This window comes from Hirundo rustica, chromosome 3 (assembly GCF_015227805.2).
Source record: "Hirundo rustica isolate bHirRus1 chromosome 3, bHirRus1.pri.v3, whole genome shotgun sequence".
NCBI lineage: Eukaryota > Metazoa > Chordata > Aves > Passeriformes > Hirundinidae > Hirundo > Hirundo rustica.
Genome location: NC_053452.1, coordinates 31,948,424 through 31,973,154, shown reverse-complemented (window position 1 = coordinate 31,973,154; position 24,731 = coordinate 31,948,424). Strand labels below are relative to the sequence as shown.

Sequence of the window (24,731 nt, the reverse complement as noted above, 5' to 3'; positions counted from 1 at the left end):
ATTACTAGAACCATAAAGCTCTCTGCTCATTTTGGGAATACAGTCACAAGCACACACTGGAGTAACCACATTGCTCAGTCTAGAAGAACAAGTGGAAAATTTAAAGAAGTAATAATTTATATTCAGCTGCCTCTCTACTTCCCTGATTAACTTTAGGTGTCTCTTTTTGCCAGCCATGGACCATAGTATTTGGGCATGAAAACTGAAGCTTTAGTAGTCAGAAGCTGACCTTGGATACAGCATGGCAAATACCGTGGTGCAAAGAACTCCTCGCAGGCAGGCACAATGCTCAGAAGACACTGTTGCTCCAGCCTAGGGTCCCTAAGCCATGTTTTCCAAGGGCCAAAGCACCAGCATCAATCCCATACCTCTGCTGTAAGCCACTCAGCTCTGCTGCATCGCAGAACCAAGGCTATAGATATATCACAGCACTAATGACCTCAACAGAGAATTTTAAAGCCTGACAGTCTGACATCACTTTGCTGTCCTGTCTTCCTTTCCCAGAGCAGGGCCATCCATGAGTATTCCTCTTCCCTCATATCCATTCAGATTGCTTTAATCCTACTTTTCGGAGAACCAAAGCCAACCAAACAAAAGCCTAAACAAAACAAAACAAAACAAATATCCCCAAACCATAACTACACAGACATGTTAAGGGAAGGAAAAAAAAAAAAAAAAAAGGAAAACCTAATGAAGGATTTAAGAGGCCTGCACTCACTTTATTTGTATAATCTTTGCTGGGAAATAGACAAGGAGTGGAAGAACAGTAAAAAAACCAAAAACACACACACACACACACAAAAAAAAAAAAAAAAAAAAAAAAAAAAAAAAAAAAAAAAAAAAAAAAAAAAGGGGGTTGGCGTGGTGGAGGAGGGGTGTTGGTTATGTAGTGCTTGGGTACTATCTGACAGAGCTCCAGATCCTAAACAAACGCGGGACAGACGCAAAGCCACACGCGGGCAGGCAGCGCCAAACCCCGGACGCGGCAGCTCCCTCCACCCCGGGCGCTCGCTCCCACAGAGCCCCCCGGAAGCCTCCGGGAGCACGGACAGCGCGGCCCGGCCCGAGGCCGGCCCCGGGCGGTCCCGGGCGGGAGGAGCCGCCTCCGCGCGCTCCCCTCAGGCCGGGCCCCGGCGCGCGCGGGCCGCTCCCCCCGGGGCAGGGGCGCTCCGGCACGCGCGGGGGCCGCGCAAGGCCGCCCCCTGCCGGGCAGCGGCGGAGGCGCGGCCCCGCCGCACAGGCGCGCCCCGCAGCCGCGGGAGCCCGCCGGCAGCACGGGAGAGGGCCGGCGGCCTTGGCCTGCAGGGGAGCGGAGGGGAGGCAGGAGCCGCCTGAGGCGGCGCTTTCTGCCCGGGCAGAAGTCGCGGAAAAGAAGCGGGAGTGTAAACCTTCCTTCCGAGGAACACCTGACGCTGGGCACAAAGGCTCCCTGCGCCCCACCGTGTGCTGTCCCAGCTGACCTGGTGTTAACAGACACTTGTTCTCCCGCTTGAATTTCGTTGAGACAAGATCAGCTGTCCTCTTCCTGCTCCGCTTCTCGAGATCTTTCCTAGCTCCTTAATGCAGCACTTTTGAGTCTGAGCTCCATGGATTGTCACACGTTTAATTTCTTCTTTCAAACAATAGGCAAGTGCTTAGTCATAAGAAACAAACTTTTGTTGTTTCTTCAATCACCTTCCCCAAATGAGGGGCAGATGAAAGCCTTTTTCTTTTCAAATCCGTGTACTTTGGATTCTACCAGAGTAGATATCTCACCAGTTAAACAAGGGCACAGAGACATAAAACACACAAATTCTCCTTTTCCACTTCTCAACACGCTACTCTCTCTGGTGGATCCTGAAGGCCTTCCCAGATCAGCCTTCTGCTGTGTGGTCAATGCCACAGCTCTCCCCTTTCCTCCATAAGCCCAGGGGACACTGGCACATTTTACCCTTTTGAATTTAAAGCTGTACCCCACCAGGGAGTGTTCATCAGCAGAAAGTGTCTGGGACACAAGCACTTGGTGTGTTCATCTTGACTGCTTAAGAGCAGAAATAGTTTCAAAGTTTTCTTAACAGTTTCAGTGTACCTAAGATCTGGGCTACGAAGTATGGCCTAAAGGAATGCATATTGTATCACTAGATGTGGGTACCCACCGCCTTTCCAAGAACAAACCAACATTATCCACTGTCTCTTGTCTAGAGGGCTCATCTTCCCCACAGCAAAACCAGCCCCTTCTGACAACACAACATAGCAAGCCCCCTGCACAAAAAATACCAACATCTCACCTGATGAGAACTTCACCAATGAACCGTCTCTGCAGAGCTACACATGCAAACCAGTCGCCTGTGGACCTCCCTTACACCACCTAAAGAAGCCTTTTGCAGGTAGGGTTTGGGACATTTCCATGAACAGAGTAAGAGACACCCTCCACCCCAAGCTGTCTTTCACTAGTAAAAATGCATCTCTCTCTCTACTGCTTTTATCAGCACACTGGCACTGGGCAGAAGGCAATTTTCCCTCACCCCCCACCTCTGCCCTCCTAATAACAAGCCATAGCCATGCAGGCATGGTTCTTAGCTTAATGCTAATAGACTATGCTTAATGAACCAGTGTGTATGGAGGGAGGGACTGAAAGCCTGAAACCGCACTATTCAAGCAAGCAGAATAGCAGTAACTCATCAAAACACAGGCAAAACAGTAGGGCTTCTGGTTGATGGGAAGTGTCACAAGATCCCTGAGTTACCAGCATGGAAATCATTTTTATCTTTACTTTAAAATAAGAACAGCAGCCTCAGCAGCACAGCACCCCTTACTGCCACTACTGAATTACTGTCTGGAACCTCCAGGGCCACCTTCTGCTGCATCTTCCACTTACTGGGAGTCACTTACTACACCTACCTCCGCCTCCTTCAAATTCATCTGAAATCATACATATATATTTCAAAAACTCCAGTCTGAACCTGACACGGTGATAATTTTAAAAGCTGTGCTGCTCATGTCAAATTATTCAACATCTGTCTTCATGTTCCCACAAAAATTAGCATAGGATGGTGGTTTCTGATGACACCTATAGTGAAATATTTTGACTTCACCCAGCAAGTTGCAAACAACCTGTCAAGAAGATAATGTCAGTTTTCTAGTACTGCATATTAAAGTCAATTGAGGGCTTATCTGGTGTGTGAAGCTACTGACCTGACCTAAAACCAGAGGCACTAGTGTCACAGAAGAGTGAATCTGACACATTACAGCTGAAGAAAAGCAAGGCATTCTGAAGGACTGAGCTAGGCAGATTTAACGCCTTGACCTTAAAGAGCTGATCAAGAACTATGCAAATCTTGGACCAACCTAGTCCATTGGTGAAACTATTCCTACGGCACTCGAGTTAGAAAACTCATTCCTCAAAGGACTGTATACAGCTTAGGCCAACAGAGATTTAAGAGCTGGAGAACAAAGAGAAATGATTGAGCATAGAGCATGTGCGTACATCCATGTATATTTGTATATACACACATGTATTTAGTCTGGAGGGCCACAGTGCTCAAGTATTGCGTTTTTCCAACACAGTGAGCCAAGAAATGGCTCACAGGAGCTGGCTCCATCATTCCTGTAGCCAGCAATCTCTTCAGCAGTTTCTGAAGACACAGGGTGCACTGAGATGACAGCAAGGTAGCTGCAGAGCTCCATGTCTTGACCCCCAGTTACTGCTGGCAAAACAGCTCTAGGCAGAGGCACGTGAGACGGATGGATTCAGATCAGCAGGCTCCAGGTGACATCAGAGTGCCTGTGCCCCAGGAACTGTCAGCAGAAGACATGGATGCATACAGGCTGCAAGAGGGTGTGAGGGAGCCAACATTAAAAAGAACTCTAGGAAAAGTGTTTTTACTTAAAAAAACAACAGGTAAAAGGAGCAGGAAACAAATCATGTCATGTCTACATGAAATGAAAAAGTGTGGGTGTTCATGGCCTAAACACTGGATATGTTTTACTATGACACTCCCCCATCACAGACACAAGAAAACCATCTTCCACTAGTTTGGTGGGGGGTTTTTTTGCTGTCTGTAGTGGCATCTCAGGGATGATTCAATGTGATGGTGTCTCTTAAAACAAAGAGCCTTAACAGGTCATGTATTCCCCACCTCTGAGACCAGGGAAGGACTACTCAACACTCCAAGTGCTCCACCCCACCAGTTTCAAGCACAGCCCATCCAGTCCCTCTGATCATGATGCCAGGCAGCTTTCCTTGCTGCCCAGCCCAAACATTTCCTTTTATTCCATTTCCATCACCTTGCTGTGTGTAGCCCCTCACCACACACTGTGACGCCCATTCCCACAATGTCTTTTCTGCAGCTGAATTAGGAGAGGCAGGGAACAAAACATCCCACTTCCTTATTCTGCCTGAAAGACTGTTGCTGATCAGGGGTACTGAGCTAATTGCAAGACAACCCAGAAATGTTAATTATACACTGCACATGGAGCAAGCACAGCAGCAGCACTGTGCACACCAAACCAGAGCTACCCAAGTCCTGGAATCTAGAAGGCAGTGGGAGGCAAGAGGGATACTTTGCCCTTTGAATGCCACCACCACGCCCCAATCCTCCCCTCAGTCTAACTTAGTCTTCAAGTGTTGATAACTCCAAGCCTTGAAAGGCAAGTCCCCTGTCTCCTTACCTCCTCCCTCCTTCCTCCTCCTCAATTCTGACATTTTCTAGAGATCTATTACAGCTGGCTTCTCATCTTGACCAGCAGCACTAACACACCAGGACTGAAAAGCATATGCAGTCTGGGAAATCGGCTACCACAAAAGACTGATAAAAGTTGCCTCTTGGCAGCCTCCTGAATTGCCTTCCCCATCAGGCCAGCCTTGTCTCACTGCAACAAACAAGGCTGAAAGAATGGAATCAGCTAATGAGAAGAGGGTTTCAGACACACTTCGGTCATTACAACAAATGCCAATTTATATAACAAGCCTCTCCAGGTAACAGGCAAAAAGCACCTTGACTCCTAATTAAATTGCACCTCGATTGCAAATGCTTCTTTCCCAGAACCCCCTTTATACACATTTTATTTATACCATTCATCTCAATAAACCTCTGCAACAACTGTGCTCTCCCAGACAGAGGTCTTTTGTGCGCATCCATGTGGGTGTATTATTTAAAGGGTACATCACATGGATACTTTATCTTGTTTAATCTGATTTAATCTCAGGAGATTTGCTAAAGTAAAATATATTTACAGACCCATATAGATGCCTCCCCCAGTCTCCACTGCCAATATGCAAAGGCAGGAAAAGAGATCTTGAGCCGTGATACTTGAGTTCCCATAATTTTTACATTAGGTGCCACATGAGATCGACATTCACAACACAGAATGCTGAAGTACAGCTTAAAGCTATGGCAAGAGACCAATAGAGAGGCAAAACCCAAGTGGAGGAAGGACTAATTTCCAATCCTGCTTTTTATTTATCCTTGCACATATAACAGTATTAATCCAGCTCTGCTTGAGCCATCAGTAACAGCAATCTCACATCCAAAGAAAGAGTGCTGGCTGCAGAAGGCATGAAATCAGCCCAGGGTAGAGGTCTGAAAGCAGAATTGGTAAGGACAATATGAAAACTATTAGTCACCATCCAAGTTTGCAGCGTGCTGATTCCACGAGACAGTGCTCTGGGCTGCACTCAGCGACAACTGCGTATTAAGGCTCCTGTTGTTCGAGAGTTTGAAGAGGTAGGGGTGGGAAGAGGAAGGAAGACACCAGATTTCCCCTTTGTGTAGTTAAGTAAGAGAACAGACAGTAGTGGACCATTTTGGCTTAAAAGGATGCCTTCATCTTAGTGTATGTCTGCATCTGTGCTTTCTTTTGTACACAGCTTCTTCAATCTCTCTCTGAGAGAAAAAGACAAAAACATCAGTAAGTTATTCTGAAGATCTAATAGCAGCAACTCTGTCAAATGCAAGTTCACTGAAGTGCATGAAAAAATACAACAAGCAACCCTCTAAAGCACATTTAAGCAAATCTGCTTTTAAGCTCTGTCCCTCTTACTACAATCCTAAGCAGTGAGTCCATTCTACAGAAACTGACAGCTATTCAGCAGCAAAAACACTGAAGTGAAATAATAAAAGTTCAGCTAGAAGCAGATTACCTGTTTCAAAAGATTAAATTATATGCCCTGACCAGGTTTCTGTACCACACACTCATTCTACTCCTCATCTTTCCAGCCTTTCAAGGGTCATACAATTTTTGTCTGGATATGCAGACTGGGAGAAAACACATACACTGAGAAGAAGAAGGAAAAAAATAAAGGAAGCTAAACACCCTCTATTTAAAACCGTTATTTTACAAAATAGACCCAAACTCAAATTAACATCCCAGTCCTCAAGGAGAAAGGAGGAATTGTTTCCATTAAAGAAATACATCATTAAAAAGTGACCTACAAAGACTTACCCATAGTCAGTGAGACTGAACTGATCTTTGCCAGAGCTCACACAAGAGACTGGCTGCGTGCTGTTAAAAAAGAGGGAGCGGGGGGGCTGGATTCTCTCACTGGGGTCTCTCTTCAGAGCTCAGAGAGCTTGGCTTGTTAGAAGCAGTGGCATGCCTTCCAGAAGGACTTAACAGCAACGCACAACTGAGTCGTAAGCCAAGATAAAGCCGGCTTGTTATGAGAGACAAGTCTTGTGGGTTGCTTTTATTTATTTTTTCCCAGTATATTGGAAATGCAGATCTTGTAAAGCAAGAATTCAGACAGGGCTGGGAGAGGGAAAGGGGGGCCGCACGTCTGGCTAAAGTAAATCGCGGGTGTTCTTTCAGCCCGGGGCTTGTGCTCGGAGGCACGGGGTGTCATCCCCCGCCTCTGCCCTCGCACTGAGGGGCTGCGGAAGCCAAACCTCTCATGAGGAGACCACCCGAGCTCGCTATTTGCCACCCTGCCTGCAAACAAGGAGAGCAAGTAAGCCCCGTAAATGAAAAAATAATAAATAATAGTAAAAAAAGGGGGGAGGGGGGGAATCAAGCAGCTCGGCATCATTTCTGCCACGGACCACCACCCACCCGCCTCCATCACCTTAAGAAGAAAATCAGCGGCAAAGTTCCACAGGGTGTAGAACCAGCCTCGCCTCGCCTCCGCGGGGGATGCCGGCGGGCCGGGGCGGGCCGGGCCGTGCCGGGAGGAGCCGTGCCGGCGGCGGGAGCGCGCAGCGCCCGGCACGCAGGGAACCAGACCGGGCAGCCCGGCCGCCCGTCTGCCCGCTTCCCCGTGCCGGTGGTGCTGAGAGCGGGGAAACCCGCAAGGGCATCGCCGAGAAGGGATCCTCCGTCCTCCCCGTGCCCCGAGGAAAATGCAACTCGGAGGTGCTCCGGAGCCGCCCCCGCCGGCAGCAGCGTGGCGTCCCCAGGCGAGGCGGGTGGGGAGAGCGGAGGCAGGGCCGGGGCTCCTGTCGCTCCCCGGCGGCAGTCCCGCCGGCGGCCCCTGCGTGCCATCTCGGCGGACTCGTACATGGGAGGCGGGCGGAGGTTACGGCGAGGAATTACGAAGTAGCTACAGGCGCTAGAAGCCCTATTGCTGCGTCAGTGTCTCCGCTCAGGCTGAGACGAGGTTCGGCGGCATCATTTACTTTCTCCTGCAGGTGCTTTTTAACTTTGATCCCACCGCCGCCGTCTGCGCCCTCGCCCCCCACCCCTCAGCCCTCCTCCGCAAACAGCGACGGCGTCTCTTACCGTACACCCCTTGTCCCCTGCTGTACACCGGCACCAGAGACAGGAATAAAAAACAGATCATGTCCATCTTCAAGGCAGAGTCTTCATCGCCGGCGAAGAAAAACAGCCAAAACAGCTCAGGCAGCATCCGGCGGGGTAGCGAGGAGCAGCCGAAAGCCTCCCGGAACGCCGCCCCATGCGCCCCGCTCCGCGCCGGGCACCGGCGCCCCCCGGGCGGAGCAGGGGACCCCCCAACAGGGGCCGCCTGGGGGTAAAATTTAAAATATAGGGAAAAAAAAAAAAAAAGGGAAAAAAAAAAAAAAAGGATAAAAGGAAGGGAGAGAGCGAGAGAAGAAGGCAAGGAGGGCAGAAACGCGGAGTGCCGCTTCCCGCTTCCCCTGGCCAGGTTGCTCGAGGATCTCCAGGCGAACAGGCGGCCGCGCCCGCACTCGGGGTACAGGGAAAGGCCAGCCCGGGGGCACCGGGCCGGCACCGGGCTAGGGCAGGAGCAGGGCCCGGGCCAGCCCGGCGCTGTCCCCCGATCTCTGCGGGAAACGGGCTCCTTTGTTCAGCGGGAGCTGCCGAGCGCTGCCCCAAGTCCCGCGCTGCCCGAAGTGCTGCCAACTGGGGCCAACTTGAGTGAGTCCTCACCCGCCCTCCTCCTGACGAGGCTCTGGCCGCAGCCCCTGGAGCGGACAGGGAGACAAGGAGAAGGAGGTGGAGAAAAAGGGGGGAAGCGAGGGTGGGGGGTAGGAGCCAGTTGCTGGAAGGCGGAGGAAGGGATAGGTGATTCTCGCTCCTCTTTTCCAGATCTTCTGAGGATTGTTGTAATTAATCAAATCCAGGAAGGATTTTTTTTTTTTTTTTAAAGCGGCTCCCAAGAGCTCTCCCAGCTGCACTGCACCGCCCCAACCAGCCTGAAGGGAGAAGCAACCGAGGAGCACCCAGACCACGCACACTCGCTGCGCCTGCAGCTCCGGCCGGTTCTCCTCGCCTCCTCCCCAGCCTACCAGGTCCTTCGTCCTTCAGAACTTTCCCTGATGTTGTGTGCCAGCCTCGTCTGGGTGCGTCGCCTCCGTGCTTGCCTGCTCCGCCCGCCTCGCAGAGGATTTGGAGCTGTACAGGGGCCCGTGTCCCCTTGCCTCGATGCCTGCCGGAGCTCCTACTGGGAACTAACGGGCTCCAACTGGAAGGTAGCCGACAATGAGGGACAAGAAGCTGGACAAAGTTGAGCTACTCCTGCCAGACACCAGCTGGAAACCGCCTGGGAGGTCCCTACCCCCCGCTTTTTCCTGAAGCGCCAAAATCTCCTGCAAAAGTTGCCGGGAATGTCCCCGCTCCGCAGGCGGCCCCAGGGCGCTCCGCTCCACCGCCCCCCGACGGGGCGTGCGGGGCTTCCCGCTCCCGCCCGCGCCTCACACCTCCCTGCCTGCCAGCTCTGCCAGCCGCGCCTTATTTTCTATTCTATTGGCTTTCCAGGTTTTCCCCCTACCCTCTTCGCCATTTCATTCCCCTTCGCTACTGAAAAAAAAAAAAAAAAGAAAAGGAGCCAATTAAAGCGGGCGTGCTGGGGAGAGCCCTGCCTCCTGCCCAGTTCTGCGAGCCTCCCCACGCCTCGCCTCGGCCCAATTGTAGGCAAGACCGCAGGGGTGGGAGAAAGAGGGACTTGCTTCGGGCGGGAGGCCGATTGTCGGTCCGAGGTACCCTCATCCTCAGGACCCTCGCGACAAGGTAGGCTTCTCCCGGCTGGGACTTGTGATGCCAAGGGATGGGGGGGGCAGCGCAGGTTTGCGGGGTGTCTCCCGTGCTGGCGCTGGCTGGTGCCAGCAAAGTTTTTTGGAGCCCCCCAAGTAGGTTGCAGGCTGGCGGGGCTGCCTTGTGCATGCTGCCAGGGAGCGGCGGGGCGCGGCGCTCCTGCGGTGCGGGGATGCTGCGCGGGGCCCCAGCCCGCTGCGTGGCCGCGGGGGCCGCGGTACTCCCCGGACTGCCGGCCCGGGCCGGGGCGATGCTCCTACGTGAAATCCGGAACGGTGAAGCTGTGCATGCCCGTGCCCCCGCCCCGGCGTAGGGCCCGGCCGAGAGGCCGGGAGGAGGAAGAGGATGCTACGCGAGCCCCGAGCATCACCACCGGCAGCGGGGGCTACGCGGGGCCCCGCTTCGCCATCCCCATCTCCGTCTGCTTTGCTGGGGAGACAAAACGCTGCTTCTGGGAAGCCTAGACCTGCTCGTCCCCGAGCTGGCGAGCCCACCCGTGCCTGGCCCGGCAATGAGCCAGACCTTAAAGCGGAGCCAGCGCCGTGGAAACCTCTCAGAGGCGCGTTCTGCTCCCGGGAGCCGCGCTCCGGCTCGCCCCTTCCCCCCGCTGGCCTGGCCGGGGCTCCCGGGGACGGGCTGGTGCGGGTGTCCCTCCGCGACAGCGGCTCCTCCCCGGCTCTTCTTGCTCGGGGCTGGCCCCTGCGCGCCCCCGCCTCGGCTCCCGGCCCTGCTCCGGGGCCCCGCGTCCACTCCGCTCCCGCGGCAGCCGGCGAGGGGTGCGGGCCCCGGCCGGCACTGAGCAAGTCACCCCCTGGATAAAAGTGTAATTAAAAAAAAAAAAAAGTCGAAAGATACGGCCCAAAGAGCGGCTGGCTGCTCAGTTATGATCTAACAAACAAGCAATTAGTAGATGTAGCCCCTAATTAGCAAGTAGTTATTCCTGATGTAAACGGCGCTCAGTCAGAAAGAGAAAAGCCGTAGCATGCACCAGGGAGGGAGCAAGGATACAGACAGGACAGCATCACGTCAGAACCCAGCGTCCCCCCACAGTGCCTGCATCCGTGCTTGTGGGAGGCACGGCAGGCAATTTCCCACTGGACTCTGTTCTGTCACTTACCAGGATACCGCCAGTGTAAAACCGCCTTGTTTGTGCTCGTGGTGGTTTAGGATTTCTTTTCCTTTGTGTTTCTTTTTGCTATAACTAAGGAAAAAATTGCCAAGAAACTGTGGTTTTCACACTCTTAAGATGCCTTTTCCTTAGCTGATGGCATGGAGCAGGGCACCTGTGAAAGCCCCTGATGTTAGCAAATTTATTCGTTGATACAATAAACCCTTATCTGAGAAGGATTTAATCCTTCCCGCAATGGGTGGTTACAACGTTTATGAAGGGTGCATAGGTAGAAGGAGGCAGCCAGCACCGGGAGGACAGGTGGATCAACTCTTTTGCCAGGGCATGAGGAGAAGCAGGAGCTGATGATAATGAGATAAAGTGAAATTGTCTACATCTCCATGAAGCAGGCTGAAGGCAACCCAAGGAAAAAGAGATGAAGAGATGGTTGCGGATCCAGGAAGCTTCGTGGTGATAAAATAGAACCGTGGAGACATGAGTCTTGTTCTTTTCTATGCATAATTTTGAAATAAGGATATTTATGTGTCATTTTGTAGCCTTTCCATTTTCTTTTTTTTTTCATGGATTCTCATTAAATTATGGAATAGTGCCTCAATGTTTGGATGAATATGAATTACATACCTGGTTAATGAGTAAAAAAAAAAAAATCAAAAAAATGTATGCTTCACACCCCTCTTTTGTGTTAGTATTCAATGCACATGCTCATGTTTCACTGGCACAAATGCTTATGAAAGATGAATTTCAAAGTAAACTGCCAAAGTGTATTCTGAGTAGGAAAAAATACTGCCAAAATCCAAGAACATAACTGCATTTGCTAAATACGGTAATTAATAATTATTGCTTGAGGCCTAATAAATCATAGCATTCATAATTATGGAGATTGCAATGGGTGACAGTGAGGCAGCATTCCCTTGCACACTTGCTAAGCAAGCTACTTGTTATGAGGAAACCAAGCCCTGTAGCGATTCTGCTTGTCAGAAAGCAAAGATGAAGGATGCCTTTCCTCCCCCCCGACTGTTTCCGCAGAACATATTTGTCCCATCTTTCCGTCTGGGAGTCAGTGTCTCCGGTCACTTCTCAAGACCCCACTTGTCAAATGAGTCCTGTCTCTGAAATATTTATACACACTCCATCACCTATATTTCACAGCTCTGTTAAGAGGTAGACAGTTTCTGGGACAGCTGCTGTGTTCAAAGAGAGCAAATCATATAAAGCACGACACCGGGCAAGACGCGATTGAAGAACCGTGTGAGGCCAAGGTCCAGTTGCACGAACATTCATTATCTCTGTGCCAATGTTTTCATGCTCTGCTCTGGTGCAGTCTGTCATTTCATTCTTTCCTGGGATGATGCAACTATCTTTGGGCCCCGGTGATCTCTTCAGCTTGTGGCCTGACATTTCTATCGCCTCTTTCCTGTTCATTTTCTTCTCAGCAACCCATCCAAGAATGTCTCCCGATCTCTGAAGTTTGATCTCTTCCTTGCCTCCCTCCTTCCACACATATATGGAAGCTTTACTGCAACATTTCCCTTGCTATGCCTACTGAAAGGGAGTAGAAATAAAAAGTAGGAATAGAAAAGGAATGTCATAGAGCACCTTAAAGGCAATGGGCAAAGCCAGGGTGACTCTGAATGCTGCAGGAGAGATGGGAAGGGGAAAGCTGGAGGACTCTGTAGCACTGCAGCAGAGATGTTAGCAGGGAGGTGGGAAAACAGGGGAATTCTAACAGCATCAGAGGTCTGCATCAAGGACCCGAGCATACAAGGTTGTTCCTGGGCTGCTTCTGAGCTGGAGCAGGTTCTGTAGCAGTGTGGAACAGGGCAAGTGTCTGACTTGAGGCAGCAAAATTGAGTAGCAAAGCAGCCAAAGAGGGGGAACTGGGGAAGGCAAGGGAAAGCCAGTGTGTGTGAGGAAGGGGAGCCCCTTCAAACTGCTATAAACAAACTAGACACAGCAGCGCCAGGTACTCTGCAGCACACCAACTCCTGGAAGATGAGAAGCTGGGCAAAGCTACAATGACAGGGTGCAGCTGAACTGTCTGCTGTCTGTTTTTTTTCTGTTTAATTTGTCTTCCCAGGAAAACTGTAAAAAAAAAAATACTTAAAAAAAAATCCTAGTTTGCCATTCTGAAGTGCTGGAATCAGAATCTCTGTGCAAAAAAATTCCCCTGGCCTAGAGCAGTGTTTCTCATCATTCATAACACCAAGCTGGAGCTGCTGCAGTCCTAGATTCTCCTGGGTATCTCCTGCTTTCAGTATGAAGCATGCCAAGATATCGCTATAAATCCCAAGGGTTCTGCTTTGCTGTCCTCAGTTCTCCACATCTCCACTCCAGGGAACAGACCTATGATGTGCTCACTTTCTTCCCAGATGCATTTTACACCACTAGTGGTACCTCAGAGCCTCTTGTGTATTCTCTGCATTTTTGATTATCTCTTCTCGTCACAGATAGTGTTTGGTACTGAAAGGAGTGATGGAGAGGGAGTCCATCTCTATTCTTCACCCAAGGTTTTCATCATACCTGAGCCTTACCACCCTTCCTCCCTGCACTTCCCAGATGCTGTTAGTCACAGGACTGTGCTGGGATTTTTGACAGCTGGTTGCTTTTGTATTGGATTCTGCTATTCCTGCCTCCTGCCTTTACCCAGCTGTACTTCGACAAACTTCTATTTCCTGGTTAGGGCTTATTTGAAAGCCTTTGCAATCCCTTGCCCCTGTGATCTCAATGTGTGGCCACTCTTCTTTCCCCAGCTCAAGTGCTCACCCTGTGCCCTCCCCACTTCCCCCGTCCCTGCTTGTGCACTAAACACACAGGCTTTTAACTCAACATTTTCTACCAATCTCTGTGCTTCTTAGCCTCTATATCTTGTCTGACAGAGATCCTGCTGGTGTTTGGGGTTTTTTTTGTTTGTTTTTGGTTTTGTTTTGTTTTGTTTGGTTTTTTTTTTGTTTTTTTGTTTTTTTTTTTTTTCTCTTATGCTTTAGGACAGATTCAGGCTCATACAGGGATGCAGACAAATGTCTCAGCATCACTGGGAACATCTTTTTCTTGTTTCACCTTTCCTTTGATCTTTTTTCTCTTCTGCCCGCTTCTTCTTCTACATTCATGCTTTCTTCTTCTTTCCCACCCTCCCTTTCATGTGTAAAAAGTGAGTTGAGAAAATGTCAAGCTGGTGCTGGTCAAAGGAACTTGTTCTTCTTTTCTTCCACTTCCTTTTATTGCCTCGGTGCCCTTTCCTAGCCCCCGTCTCCCAGACTGGGCTGGAGAGGGATACTTTTCCACAAAGAGCAGACACAAAGGGTTTGGGCATGATTCTGCCCTGTTCATGCCCTCTGCCACTACAAGCAAAAGGTGCATCGATTGCAGCTTTTGTCAGTGCCAGGCAGCTGATCTGAAACGTGTGATCCCTGCCCTGAGGTGGAAGTGGTGGTGCAGGTGACAGTAAAGGAGCTACTCCTGAAGTAGATGCCTTCAGCCAGAGGGCTGTGTTTGAACCAGTTGTCAGCACTCCCAGGAGAAGGTGCTTCTCGAATTTCCCTTGAGGGGTTTTAAGCACGACTCACAGCCTGGGGATGGTTTACCAGCTCATACAATTCTGTTCGGGCCTTGGTGGAGGCAGCCTTTGGCCGCAGACAGCACACCACGTCTCCCTGAGGAGAGGAGGAAGCCATCCTGCAGAGTCACTTCTGTGGAAGCACTCAGGTCAGGCTGTGCCTCACATGTCCTGGCAGCTCTAGTTGGTGAGAAAACTCCGGCTGGTGTTCTCACTTCAGTTGCCCAGTTGCTCGTTTTCGGGAAGCTGATCAGCATACGGTGACTTAAAATAACACACAAGAAGTTCCTCAGTCCCTTTTTGTTTTTAGAGAGAGCCACCCTCGCTTCAAGAAGTTGAGCATTTGTGTTTTGGATATTAAAAAGTAGCTGCAGAGAAAACTATTTTACTGCCAGAATCTCTCTTCACTATCCATCCCAGACCACAAGAGCTGGCGGGGCTGGTTGCAGAAAGATCCAACAGTGTGCCAGGCGGGCTGCAGAGAAGCACATCCCATTCAATGCCTGAAGGAGCCCCACTGCTTCCTGGGGGACCATACCCTGCTGCTCAGAACTGCAGCTCTCCACCAGCTTCTTACTGGAACACAATAAAAAATTTGAAATCCGTAGCTGTCGAAGCCAGTGTGCACTGCCACAGTCCAAAGAGCTTGGGCAGTCAGACCTGCACAGGGATGGGCTCTGTCCACTGTCCTGGGGTGACTGTGTATCCCCAATCGTCTGTTGGGTGCAGGGGGGAGGGCAAGCACGGTTTGTTTTTCCCCAGGAAAACTCTGCTCCTCGGAGTGACCTTGAAGCGGGGGAGCTGGAACTCGGCAAGACGAAAGAAGCTCTGTTGTTTTTTTTCCCAGCAGTTGGTTAGTTAGTTTAGTGCTAGCGTAGTTAGACGCTGTATAATAGCTGAAGCTTTTTGCTTTTTTTTCTTTTTCTTTTTTTTTTGTCCTTTTTTCCTTCCTTTTTGCTTTTTTTGTCCTCTCCTCGGAACTGTTCCAACCTCTCCGGACTAAGGACCTGGGGAAGCACCGGGGGCCTCCACAGGGGACCCACCCCACCAAGACCAGCCCTGCACATCTCCTTTTCTCCCAGCGTCAGCGGAGACGGAGCGGTGGAGCACAGTGACGACCCTCAAGAGGAGACTTTCTTTCTTTAAGTTTGTTATCCCTCCGTAAGCGGCACGAAGCTCTTGTCATCGGGTATTGTGCTGGGAGTGCTTTGCCTGTTTAATAAACAGGTTTTTTCCACTTCTCTCTGAGGAAATCTTTTTTCCCGAACCAGTTGGAGGAGGGGAGGGGGGCCCTGTGGGAGGGTTTCTCCCAAAATCTGCCTGAAACCACCACACCACCCAGGAGAATGGGTGTGCAGTCCCCAGCTCACCTGGCCATCACTGGCTGTTTTGACTGGAGATACCTGAATCAGCCCAGTGCCTGGTGGAGGCTTCCTCCTACACTATTTTTTGGTAGTTCTCCTGCTATTTTTCTTCAAAATAAAAGTATCAAAAATAAATTTAAATTAACAACACCAAAAAAAAAAGTTATTCCTAGCTCAATAAACTCATAATACCCCAAATTATCAAAGTAAAAATACCAGCTATAAATAAGCACAAAACAAAAAAGTAAATCTAACCGTGAACAGTATTTCTCAAGTTATCCATAACTATAAAACATGTACTACAATCAAACAAACCAAACAAATAAAACCCTTATAGTATTGTAAACAATAGTCCAAATATAAGTATAAAAAACCCTAACAAATTAATTATGTTACACTACCCCAAACACACCAAAGTAAGCACTACGTGCTCTCAATAATAAAAAATAACTAAATAACCACAAAATCATTAAAACCTCCCCTATACCTCACACTACAACCCATGACACCATTTTAATGCTCCTAAAAATATTAAATCAAACAATAAGACTCATTTCAAAAACAACCTTATCAACACCTAAACTAAGAAGAATAACATTAGATAAGTATACCATATCCCCTACCATGCACCAACTACAAGCAAAGTAAAAAAATACAATAAACTGTTAAAACCCACCTTAAGAGCACTAAGTAGAAAATCTTTCAAAAATTAAAAACAACATCCAGCAAAACCCACTTAGTTAGTTAATAGCCAAAACTCTACCACAAATCCACTCTCCAAGCCTGACCCATCTTCCCTGCCCAGATTCCTTCAAGAAGGATTATGAGTAAACACAGCTTTGACCTGAGGTTTGGAAATACTGAGGCCAGAGTTCCTGTTGGAAATACAGTGGCCCCAGTGTACTTATCTCTTCCAGAGGCACTCAAAGATGGATGTGGACCCTTACATTTTAGTTCAAAATGACTTATATGGCCTGTTTCACTGTCATTCCTTGCTCTGCTCATACCTATAGCTCAGGGTGGCAGGTGAATACATCAGAAGGTTTCCAGGCTTAAGGAGAGAATGCAAAGAGCTGCCTGACTGGGCAAGGCATTGCTTGCCATTGAGCTTTCCTGCTTTGGGTCTGTGAGCTGATGAGGTCCGGAGTGATAGAGTGCTGCAAATCTCACTTCCAGGAGGGAGGATGCTCTGAGCTCATCTGCGAGGACTGGGTCTCTCGGCCCTCATTTGTGCTCCTCAGCAGTCTCTGCACATACACCACTTGTATAAAAACATTTCATCTCAGTGTTTTGATCCTGTATGATATTAAGGAAACCTGGATGCCTGAAGTCCAAGTGCTTTGGGAAATGTGAACACAAAAAAAAGTCATGGGTAGCTGGCCCCTCTGACCTAATCTAAAAGGCACTCCCTTCTCATGACCCAAATCTAGCCCACGGTGCAGAAGTAGCACACAAAGCTCAGCTGCTTTTAGTGAGTTTGAGAATAAAGCCCCTACAGTTAACTTGTGCAGAAGTCATTTCCTTAGTTTCCTTGTTGGATATTACATACAGTCTATGAGCTACCCTTAAGAATTGCTATTGCTCTTCATTTCCAGGTGGTGTTTGCCATACTTGACTGCTGCAATACTTGACTCAAGGATCCAGGGATGTTTTATTTTTGTGTTAGCCTGTATATACAAACACAAAAATCCCTTTCTCCTCTGTCCCATGATACACTACAGCTACATTTTTAACCAACTGCCTGTTGAAGTGAAATATCTTTAGAAACTAATTGAAAAATCCAGGAGTTGCAAAAGAAATGTGCAAAGAAGAGAAAATGTTCAGAACTGTGCCTGCTGAAAGGATGGAAAACACAATGCACACAGACACATACACTCACACACATACACACACACAGAGGCACCAAGGATTGCTGCTCCCTCTTTACCTCTGGGCTGAGTCTGAAACACAATTCCATGTTGCCTCTATGCTAAAATATTCTCTCATCCTTAAGGCACAGCAGCATCCTTGTTTTTCCTCTGTAAATTGTTCCATTTTAGTAAATCCATGGTGAAATACCCTGTTTCAACTTAACATGTTTATAACACAATTGTGCAGCAATTCAGAGTTAGAAGAACCATTACTGTGAAACTAAGTAACACTAGATGCTACACACAAGAAATTAACAGAAAAACCCTACTGGGAGGAAATTATAGAAAAACCAACCCCATTTACCAAAATATTTTTCATAGGAGTTGCTCTGATCATTTTAGAGAAGCTGAGGCTACGTGGGGACACAAGACAGGTGTCTGAGTTCTGTGTGGCATTGAAACACTGCTCCTAGGGAGGCAGTTTACCAGCAGAGCTGCTCTTGCCAGCATCACCCATCTCCTCACTGCTTCCAACCAACAGATGTGAACTTGCACTCACACAGAGGGCTTCTCAGCTGGCATGGCTGTCTCAGCCAGGAGTTGCAACTCTGATCAAAAATGAGCATGAAGGAGCACTCCCCTGTGTGAGGAGGGGGCTGAAACCCAGAGCCAAGGTGTGACTCACCCAAACTCAGACAGCGAGGCAGGGAGATGAGCAGAGCTAAAGCACTTTCTTGCCTCATTTCTCAGCATGGCTGCAGACAGACAGCATTGCCACTGAACTGTGTATTCCAATGCATAATTACTTGCTTATTAGCTGGCTAGCTCATTATGCCAAGAAAGTTAGCAGGAATGTGGAACAAAGATATTTCTCCTCTTCCTGCCTTTCAGTCCAGAGAAATGACAGATCATACAACCTGCTGGGAATCTCCACCTTCTCCACCCTTCATAGGCTGGCAGAGGCTGAAGTTTGATTTCTCAGTTACATCTAGTCCTCAGAAGAAAGAGAAAAAGAGCTAATCATGCTAGCTTGAAACTAAAGTCAGGGATTTTGATGGCTGTTGCTATTGCTGCTTCCAGAGTGATGTGCTGGGCACATGGTTGATCTTTACCGAGCCTTGAAGATGTTGGGAGCAACCAGCTTTACCACACGCCATTGCTGGTACCTCACAGATGGGGAGGACTATGATATGGAGTGTCAGCCTGAGGTAAAGCCAAACACAGGGCCAAGATAGGGCCTGATTTACCTACTCCTTAGCTGGCACTTTCCTTGAACACTTGAAAACATAATCCCCTCTGTTGCAACCTCCCTCCGGGGAATCACCAGTCACTGCAGTGTTTTAAGCCATATCAATTCGTGTCTGAAGTGATGCACATTCCCCCTCTGAGTTTCCAAAGAAGTTTGTCCATGCAGCTCCCCAGGTGGCTGCCCTCCTCTGGAAGGTGAGGTGCTTCTCCTTGCTAAACCAGCCCCTGCATCCAAACTTCCCCAGGCACATCAGTCAAGGGTTTTGAGCAGCAGCAACAGACTTTCCCATTAGCTATGTCACTCAGTAAAATTAGTGAGAAATAGCATAATTTTCAGATGGACCGAATCATTCAGATTACAGAGACAGAAGGAAGCACTGCTGGTCTGATCTCCTGTTCTAATCAAAGTGCATTGTGAGGAACAACCTCCAGGACTGATTTCTGATAAGCCAATAATGAACCATTCATTTCTACTTCACACAGAGCAGCGCCATATTCCATCAGGATGCACAAACCAGTCTTCTGAAGGAACAAAACCCATTTGGAATTTGATTTACAGCTCTTCAGCAGCCCTCAGATTTGCAGGTAGACCACAATATCTGACTTGCTGGAAGGTTTCATGGCATGTGATGCTGACACTGAGGAATAAATATCTCTGCTTTTCCTACTCTGATTTTTCCTGGTCTTTGGCATAAAGAATGAGGGAGACAAGTGCCACCTCTCCACCCATCATCAGGGAGGACTGGAGGAACCAGCAATATCCAGGTGAGAGGGAGGAGCTAGTGGGGAGTCTGTCAGCACTGACTCAGGAGTTACTGGGGTGGACAGAGAAAGGAGGAGCTGGAAAATGTCCTGGGGGAGGGATGAAAGAGGGACACTGGGGCAGCTTGAAGCATTGGAGGAGAAACAAGGACTGCTGGAAAGATGCTGGGAGCAAGTAGACGACTGAAGCTTGGGGAAAGGCAGAACGAAGAAGGCACTGCTTTCTGGGACAGGGACTGGTGGACCCTGGTTGGGCTGAAATGTGGTCCTGGGCTGTGGGTATGGCAAGAAGAGGCTTGTTGGGGGGAGGCTGGGCAGGATCCCCATGACCTAGCAGTTCTGCCCCTTCTTTCTGCCCACCTAGCCCTTATTTTTCTCCCTCCCACCTTTGTGCACCCCTCACTTGCCTCACAGCCTACCTTAATTCCCTTACAGTCCCGCCCTTGCAATGAAGCCAGTGGAGTTGGAAAGGCTGATATGAAGGGGGAGTCAGGGAAGGATAAGGTGAAAAGTGTTTCCTTGTGCCTGAAGATCCAGTCCAGCTGCCCTGGGTACACCTGGTCTTGGGAAGTAACCTGGAGTTGGGTCATTGCAGCTGACAGGGGATGAGCTCATCCCTGCTCCAAACATCCTGTGTGAGGTGTCTCATGTTAAATATTCTTCTGTATTCGCTGTGTACCTCTGAGTCCCTGAGAATGGCAGACATATTGATAAAAGATGCCTGAGAAAAAAAATATTTTACAGGAACCAATAGATGCCTTTCTCTCTGGAAAATGAGCATTGGTTAATCAAGAAATTACCAATAAAAATTTCTCATATGAGCACTTTTTCCCTTATTGTTTGTCTGGCTAGAGGATCACATTTCATTTTCAAGCCACAGTTCTACATTTATCATCCCTGATTTAGCAAATTGCCTCTTGCGGAAGCAATGTCTAAACTACCTTTATTTAAGATTTTGCAGGATAATGTGTTTATGCTGGACTCAGAGAGGCTCATGAAAAAGTGGCAAACATATTGCAGTAGAAGTAATATAAATGATTTTAGATTCAAAATATTCCTCCTCAAGTAACACTTTTAGAAAATATTGTATTGTGAGTAAGACTTAACTCTGAAATCTTGAAGCAAGGAGAATTTTGTAGTCTTTCTCCTTTATTTTTTTTCTTAACAGGGATCAGAATCAACCTTTCAATAAGCCTCTCTCTGTGGACAAAATAGAAGAAGGTGAAGATACCTCTTTAATCAGAGTTGGCTCAAGGCTTATCAGCAGGGTAGGGAAAATTTAATTTTGCAGCCCTAAGGTTTTCACTTCATCCTTAGGCAAGCAAGTAATCTCCGTGGAAGCAGCAGAGTGGTCCCTCCCTGGATGTGCTGCTTCTTTTCTACCCTCTTTATAGCACGCAGCTTGGAGGCGAAAGGCTGGACAGTGGGGTCACGCCTGCTGCAGCCACAGCCATCTCCGCCTCTTCCAGCCAAGCAAACTAGGCTGCTGGTAGCCCCTGGCAGGCTCCTGCCTTTGGCAGACAACAGCTTTGCTTGAAACCAGCCCAGTCTGTAATGAGGCAGAGAAGATCGTATCTGCAGCGCTGAGTCTGGAATCGTTATCTTACAGCTGCAAATGGAGCCTCCCACTTCAAGGGAAGGATGCAGATAATTGGGTTATCTCGTAGAAAACAAGTTCTTCTGCCCCATAAACTGCAACCAGCACACATGATGCGATCTCACTGTGCCAGGGTGGAAAGGGGAGTCTTGGCATTCCCTTGGTGGTTTGCTCACCCTGAGCGGGAGAGGACTTTGGTGCCCTTGGCACGCAGAGCTAAACTCCTGGAGATCATGACAGTCACACATATGGCCCCTTTCCATTTCAGCTCCATGGGAATACTATCAAGCTGATGATTTCCAGTGAAATCAATAAGAAAGTAAGAAGATATCAACAAAATCATTAATAATTTCTCTCGATTATAATCTAGTTTCTTTGAATACAGCTGTTGCTGGAGCCTCCAGCCAGAATTAATGATATGGAAAATCTGAAGGACAATAAACAGTATATCCTTGAGCTAGCAGGATGTGAACAAACAGTAAACAAAAATGAAAATGTCAAAGGGGTTAAATCTTTAATAAACTACTGTTCCAATATTGTTTGATAAGCTCTTCTTCAGATGTTGCACGAATATTCTCACTTGCTTTCAGAGCCAGCCTGGTCTTTTTCAAGCCAAACACATTTCACAAGACAAAATTGTAGAGGAACTGAAATGGGCCTTTAAAAGAGAAACAGATTGTAACCTCATTCTTACATTTTGAAAGCAGCAACATGAATGGATGATTACATGTTCCTCATAGCTGGGATTCCTCGTTCCTTATAGGTACAGAGCCTGTCCTGTGTTCAGCACAGAACCCACTGATGTTCAGAACATTCTGCTTGTTTATAAAGAGGATCGAGCAGGTCCATTTTGCAGTTATTAATACCAAGGGTAATAATATACACACAGACATGCATCTACCCACACAAGCACAGAGAGGTTAATACCAATCTAAAAATATTTTGTACGGCAGAAAGAATACAAAATCATTGTCAGTGGAGTTGTTGGAAGACAGTGTTTTGTAGTCTTGGGCACACTGTCCATCCTGGGCAACCACTGTATTACCTCTTGGAAAGTACTTTATCAAATGCTTTGTGATGAAAAATGCCACAATCCCTGTCTGTCCTAAATAAGTAAACAGCAGTGCAAATGAAAGAGGCACATTTATGAAGCCAAGGGAGGAGAGGGTAAGTGATTTTAGGCCTGATTTTATGTCACAGGAGCGTTTTTGTTACTCTTAGACTTGTCACGAGTGACTCAAAATGCCAAATTCTAATCTCCCGAGACACAGAGACAATCAATCAAAGGGGAAATGCTGAATTCCCAGTATCCAGCCTTCTCTAAGAAAGCCGGTCAGCTGTGTAAGGCAAACTAATCTGTTTCAAGCATCAGCTTTTTGTTTCTTTCCCTGGTTCACATATATACACTCATCCAGTGGGAGAGAAAGAAAAAAGCAAGGGAAGGGAAGAGAGAGGCTACATGTACACATATCTATAACTGTTGGAAGAAAATAGCTAATATATGGAGCTAGACCTGGAGAAGGTGGGACTGCTTTACAATTCCCTTGGTAAACAGTAATTAAGATTGGTCCAGAACAATCATAAATAAAATACTGCATGGAAGACAAAAATCAAGGCATGTTTTTAACTCTGGCGGGGGGAAATAGCTATAGGTTCTGACTGGGAGAAGCAGATGGTGATGAATTGCGAGAATAGGGCACTGCTGCTGCTGCAGCCGCTGCTGCCACTGCCACAGCTCAGCTCTTTCCCATCTGACAGAAGGGCCCCTGGGCAGCCACAGATGAGTCAGACTCGTGTGTGTACAGGCATCTCTGGAGAGCCCCAGTTTTCCCCTTTCGTTTGTGTGACACTGCTTCAGGGTTTGAAGAGAGTTGCACAGCTCCCACATCCTAAGAACACCCTTTCCCCTTGCACTTACTTTTCCCGCCGTCCAAGATGTGGCCAGCCCTGACCAGCACAGCCTGGCTGGCTGGCATCATGAGGAGGGATCTCTACAGTCTCCAGGCAAGGGTGATATTGGCATCCTCCCAGTGGTGCACCAAAAGTCCTCAGCTGATGCCGAGATGCAGAGAAGGAGCCAGCGAGGACGCCCACACTGGGGCCGTCTTGCTTGCGCTCCTTGGGAAGACCTGCACCCAAGGGTGCACAGCGGCCACACTGCAGAGCATCAGGATTTGGCTAGCACACTTAAACCTGTAGGCTACCTGTTAGCACTGGTCAGTAGTGCCCTTTGGCTCTGGGAGACACCACAGCCCCTGAGCAATGCCGGCCCAAAACTCCAACAAAACGGGGGACCAGAAGGACAGTGTTTGGAGCTGGAGACTGGCCAAAGTGCACATCCAGAGCAGACACGGTGTGAGAAGCTCTTGCCTGCTTGCAAAAGAGAAACTGTGCCAGCACTGGCACCCTGGATTGCTTTTTTTTACAGAAGACATAGATTTTGGATTGAAGCTGAGATGTTTCCTATCCTCAAAAGACTATTTTAAGCTCCACAGAGAGCAGTTGTTGAACAAGCTCTGTAAATACAGAAGAGCAGTTGCAAATTCATTTCACCCTCTTAGCTAATGTCTTCCCCTTCTGGAAAAGAGATTCCTGAGGAAAGAAACAGTCTCTGCCACCAAGCCTGACCTGAGCTTCCTTGCAGCAGGTTGCCCCCTTCAGCAGGTGGGAAGGAAAGGGGCATCTCTCTGATAAAGGTGTCTGCCTTCAAATACAGGACTGTGGCTGAGGGCTGTGGTAAAGGAGGGGAGATGAGCTGGGTGCGGAATTACTGTTTTCTGTTCTTTGATACCTCCTGGGAAAAAATTAGGGATACTTAGCTGATGTCACACAAATATTTTATGCAAATCTTATCTTTATCTTCTGCATACTGGTACATAATTTGCATCTGATTATCAATTTTGGGTCTATTGTTTTATTCTAAACAGAATTCCTGCTGCTGAAAGGTGTTAGATTGACAGCCCTGGTGAATAAAATCTTCTCATCATCTCTCTATCAGGAGGGTAGGAGAAGAACACCTTCTCACACAGGGCTCTGCCAGTATTCCCCAGCCAGGGCCAGCAGTGTGGATGCCAGCCCTCAGCATCTTCTCAGCCGGCCAGCTGATGTAGAGTGGAGCTATGGATATGGAATCCCTGTGAACTTTCTACAAAGACAACTTAAAATCACTTTAGAAGGCTTAAAATTGTAGAGCAAGTCTGTTGGGTCAGACTCGCGTGCGCTACATGCACAAAGGGTTTCAGCACCTATCTGGTTCTGGAGACCCAAGGATCATGAAACAGTTTGCATGGTGGGATCTTCACACCCAACATGAAGGCCTTTAGCCTCTTGACTTAGAGGAGTGGAGATATCTGCTCCCTTTGGCACATGCACAAATATTGCCAGCTGGATACAGCCCTGTCTGCAGCAGCGACACGCTTAGTCCCTTTCCTGACAGTAGTGGGGTGTCTTGCCTTGTGTCTTAATTTAAAAAATATTTGCCTGGAACTAAAGTATCTCCAGTCCACTGGAGTCAGTGATTTGACTGTTCTACTTCAGTTTACTCTGGCTGAGATTTTGTCTCAGGTACACCACTTTAGCAGGAACATTTTGGGAAGTCCCAAAAAATCCCAAGAATCAATGACAAGCAGTGATCGTGGTCTTCAAGGATTGTAACACGTGGATCTTGTCACTTACCTCTTCTGTCTCTGGAGAGATACTTTTCTTTCACCTTGAGTGAGGACACAGAGTGCCTTCCCCTCCCGAATTCTGGGGAAGAACAGGGAATTATTCACAGTAGCTGCAGGAATACTGGGGACTG

The 24,731-nt window shown here is 48.4% G+C and overlaps 1 protein-coding gene and 1 long non-coding RNA gene across 5 annotated transcripts in view; one reads left to right on the top strand and one right to left on the bottom strand.

The window, feature by feature from the left end:
• Positions 1-8,944, bottom strand: part of MDGA1 (MAM domain containing glycosylphosphatidylinositol anchor 1) — a 165,643-nt gene extending 156,699 nt beyond the window's left edge. For 2 of the 4 annotated variants that reach the window (XM_040059100.2, XM_040059099.2), the window contains exon 1: positions 7,696-8,944. In XM_040059100.2, coding sequence (XP_039915034.1) covers positions 7,696-7,822 — 127 coding nt within the window. In that variant the 5' untranslated portion in view covers positions 7,823-8,944. The remainder of the gene's footprint in view (positions 1-7,695) is intronic. The other 2 variants (XM_040059096.1, XM_040059098.1) reach the window with 2 other exon arrangements.
• On the top strand, positions 8,013-20,042 carry LOC120750416 (uncharacterized). The gene is made up of 4 exons (XR_005699975.2): positions 8,013-9,405; positions 19,057-19,158; positions 19,271-19,338; positions 19,771-20,042. It is a non-coding gene; the product is annotated as an uncharacterized LOC120750416 (long non-coding RNA).
• Positions 20,043-24,731: the final 4,689 nt, after the last annotated feature.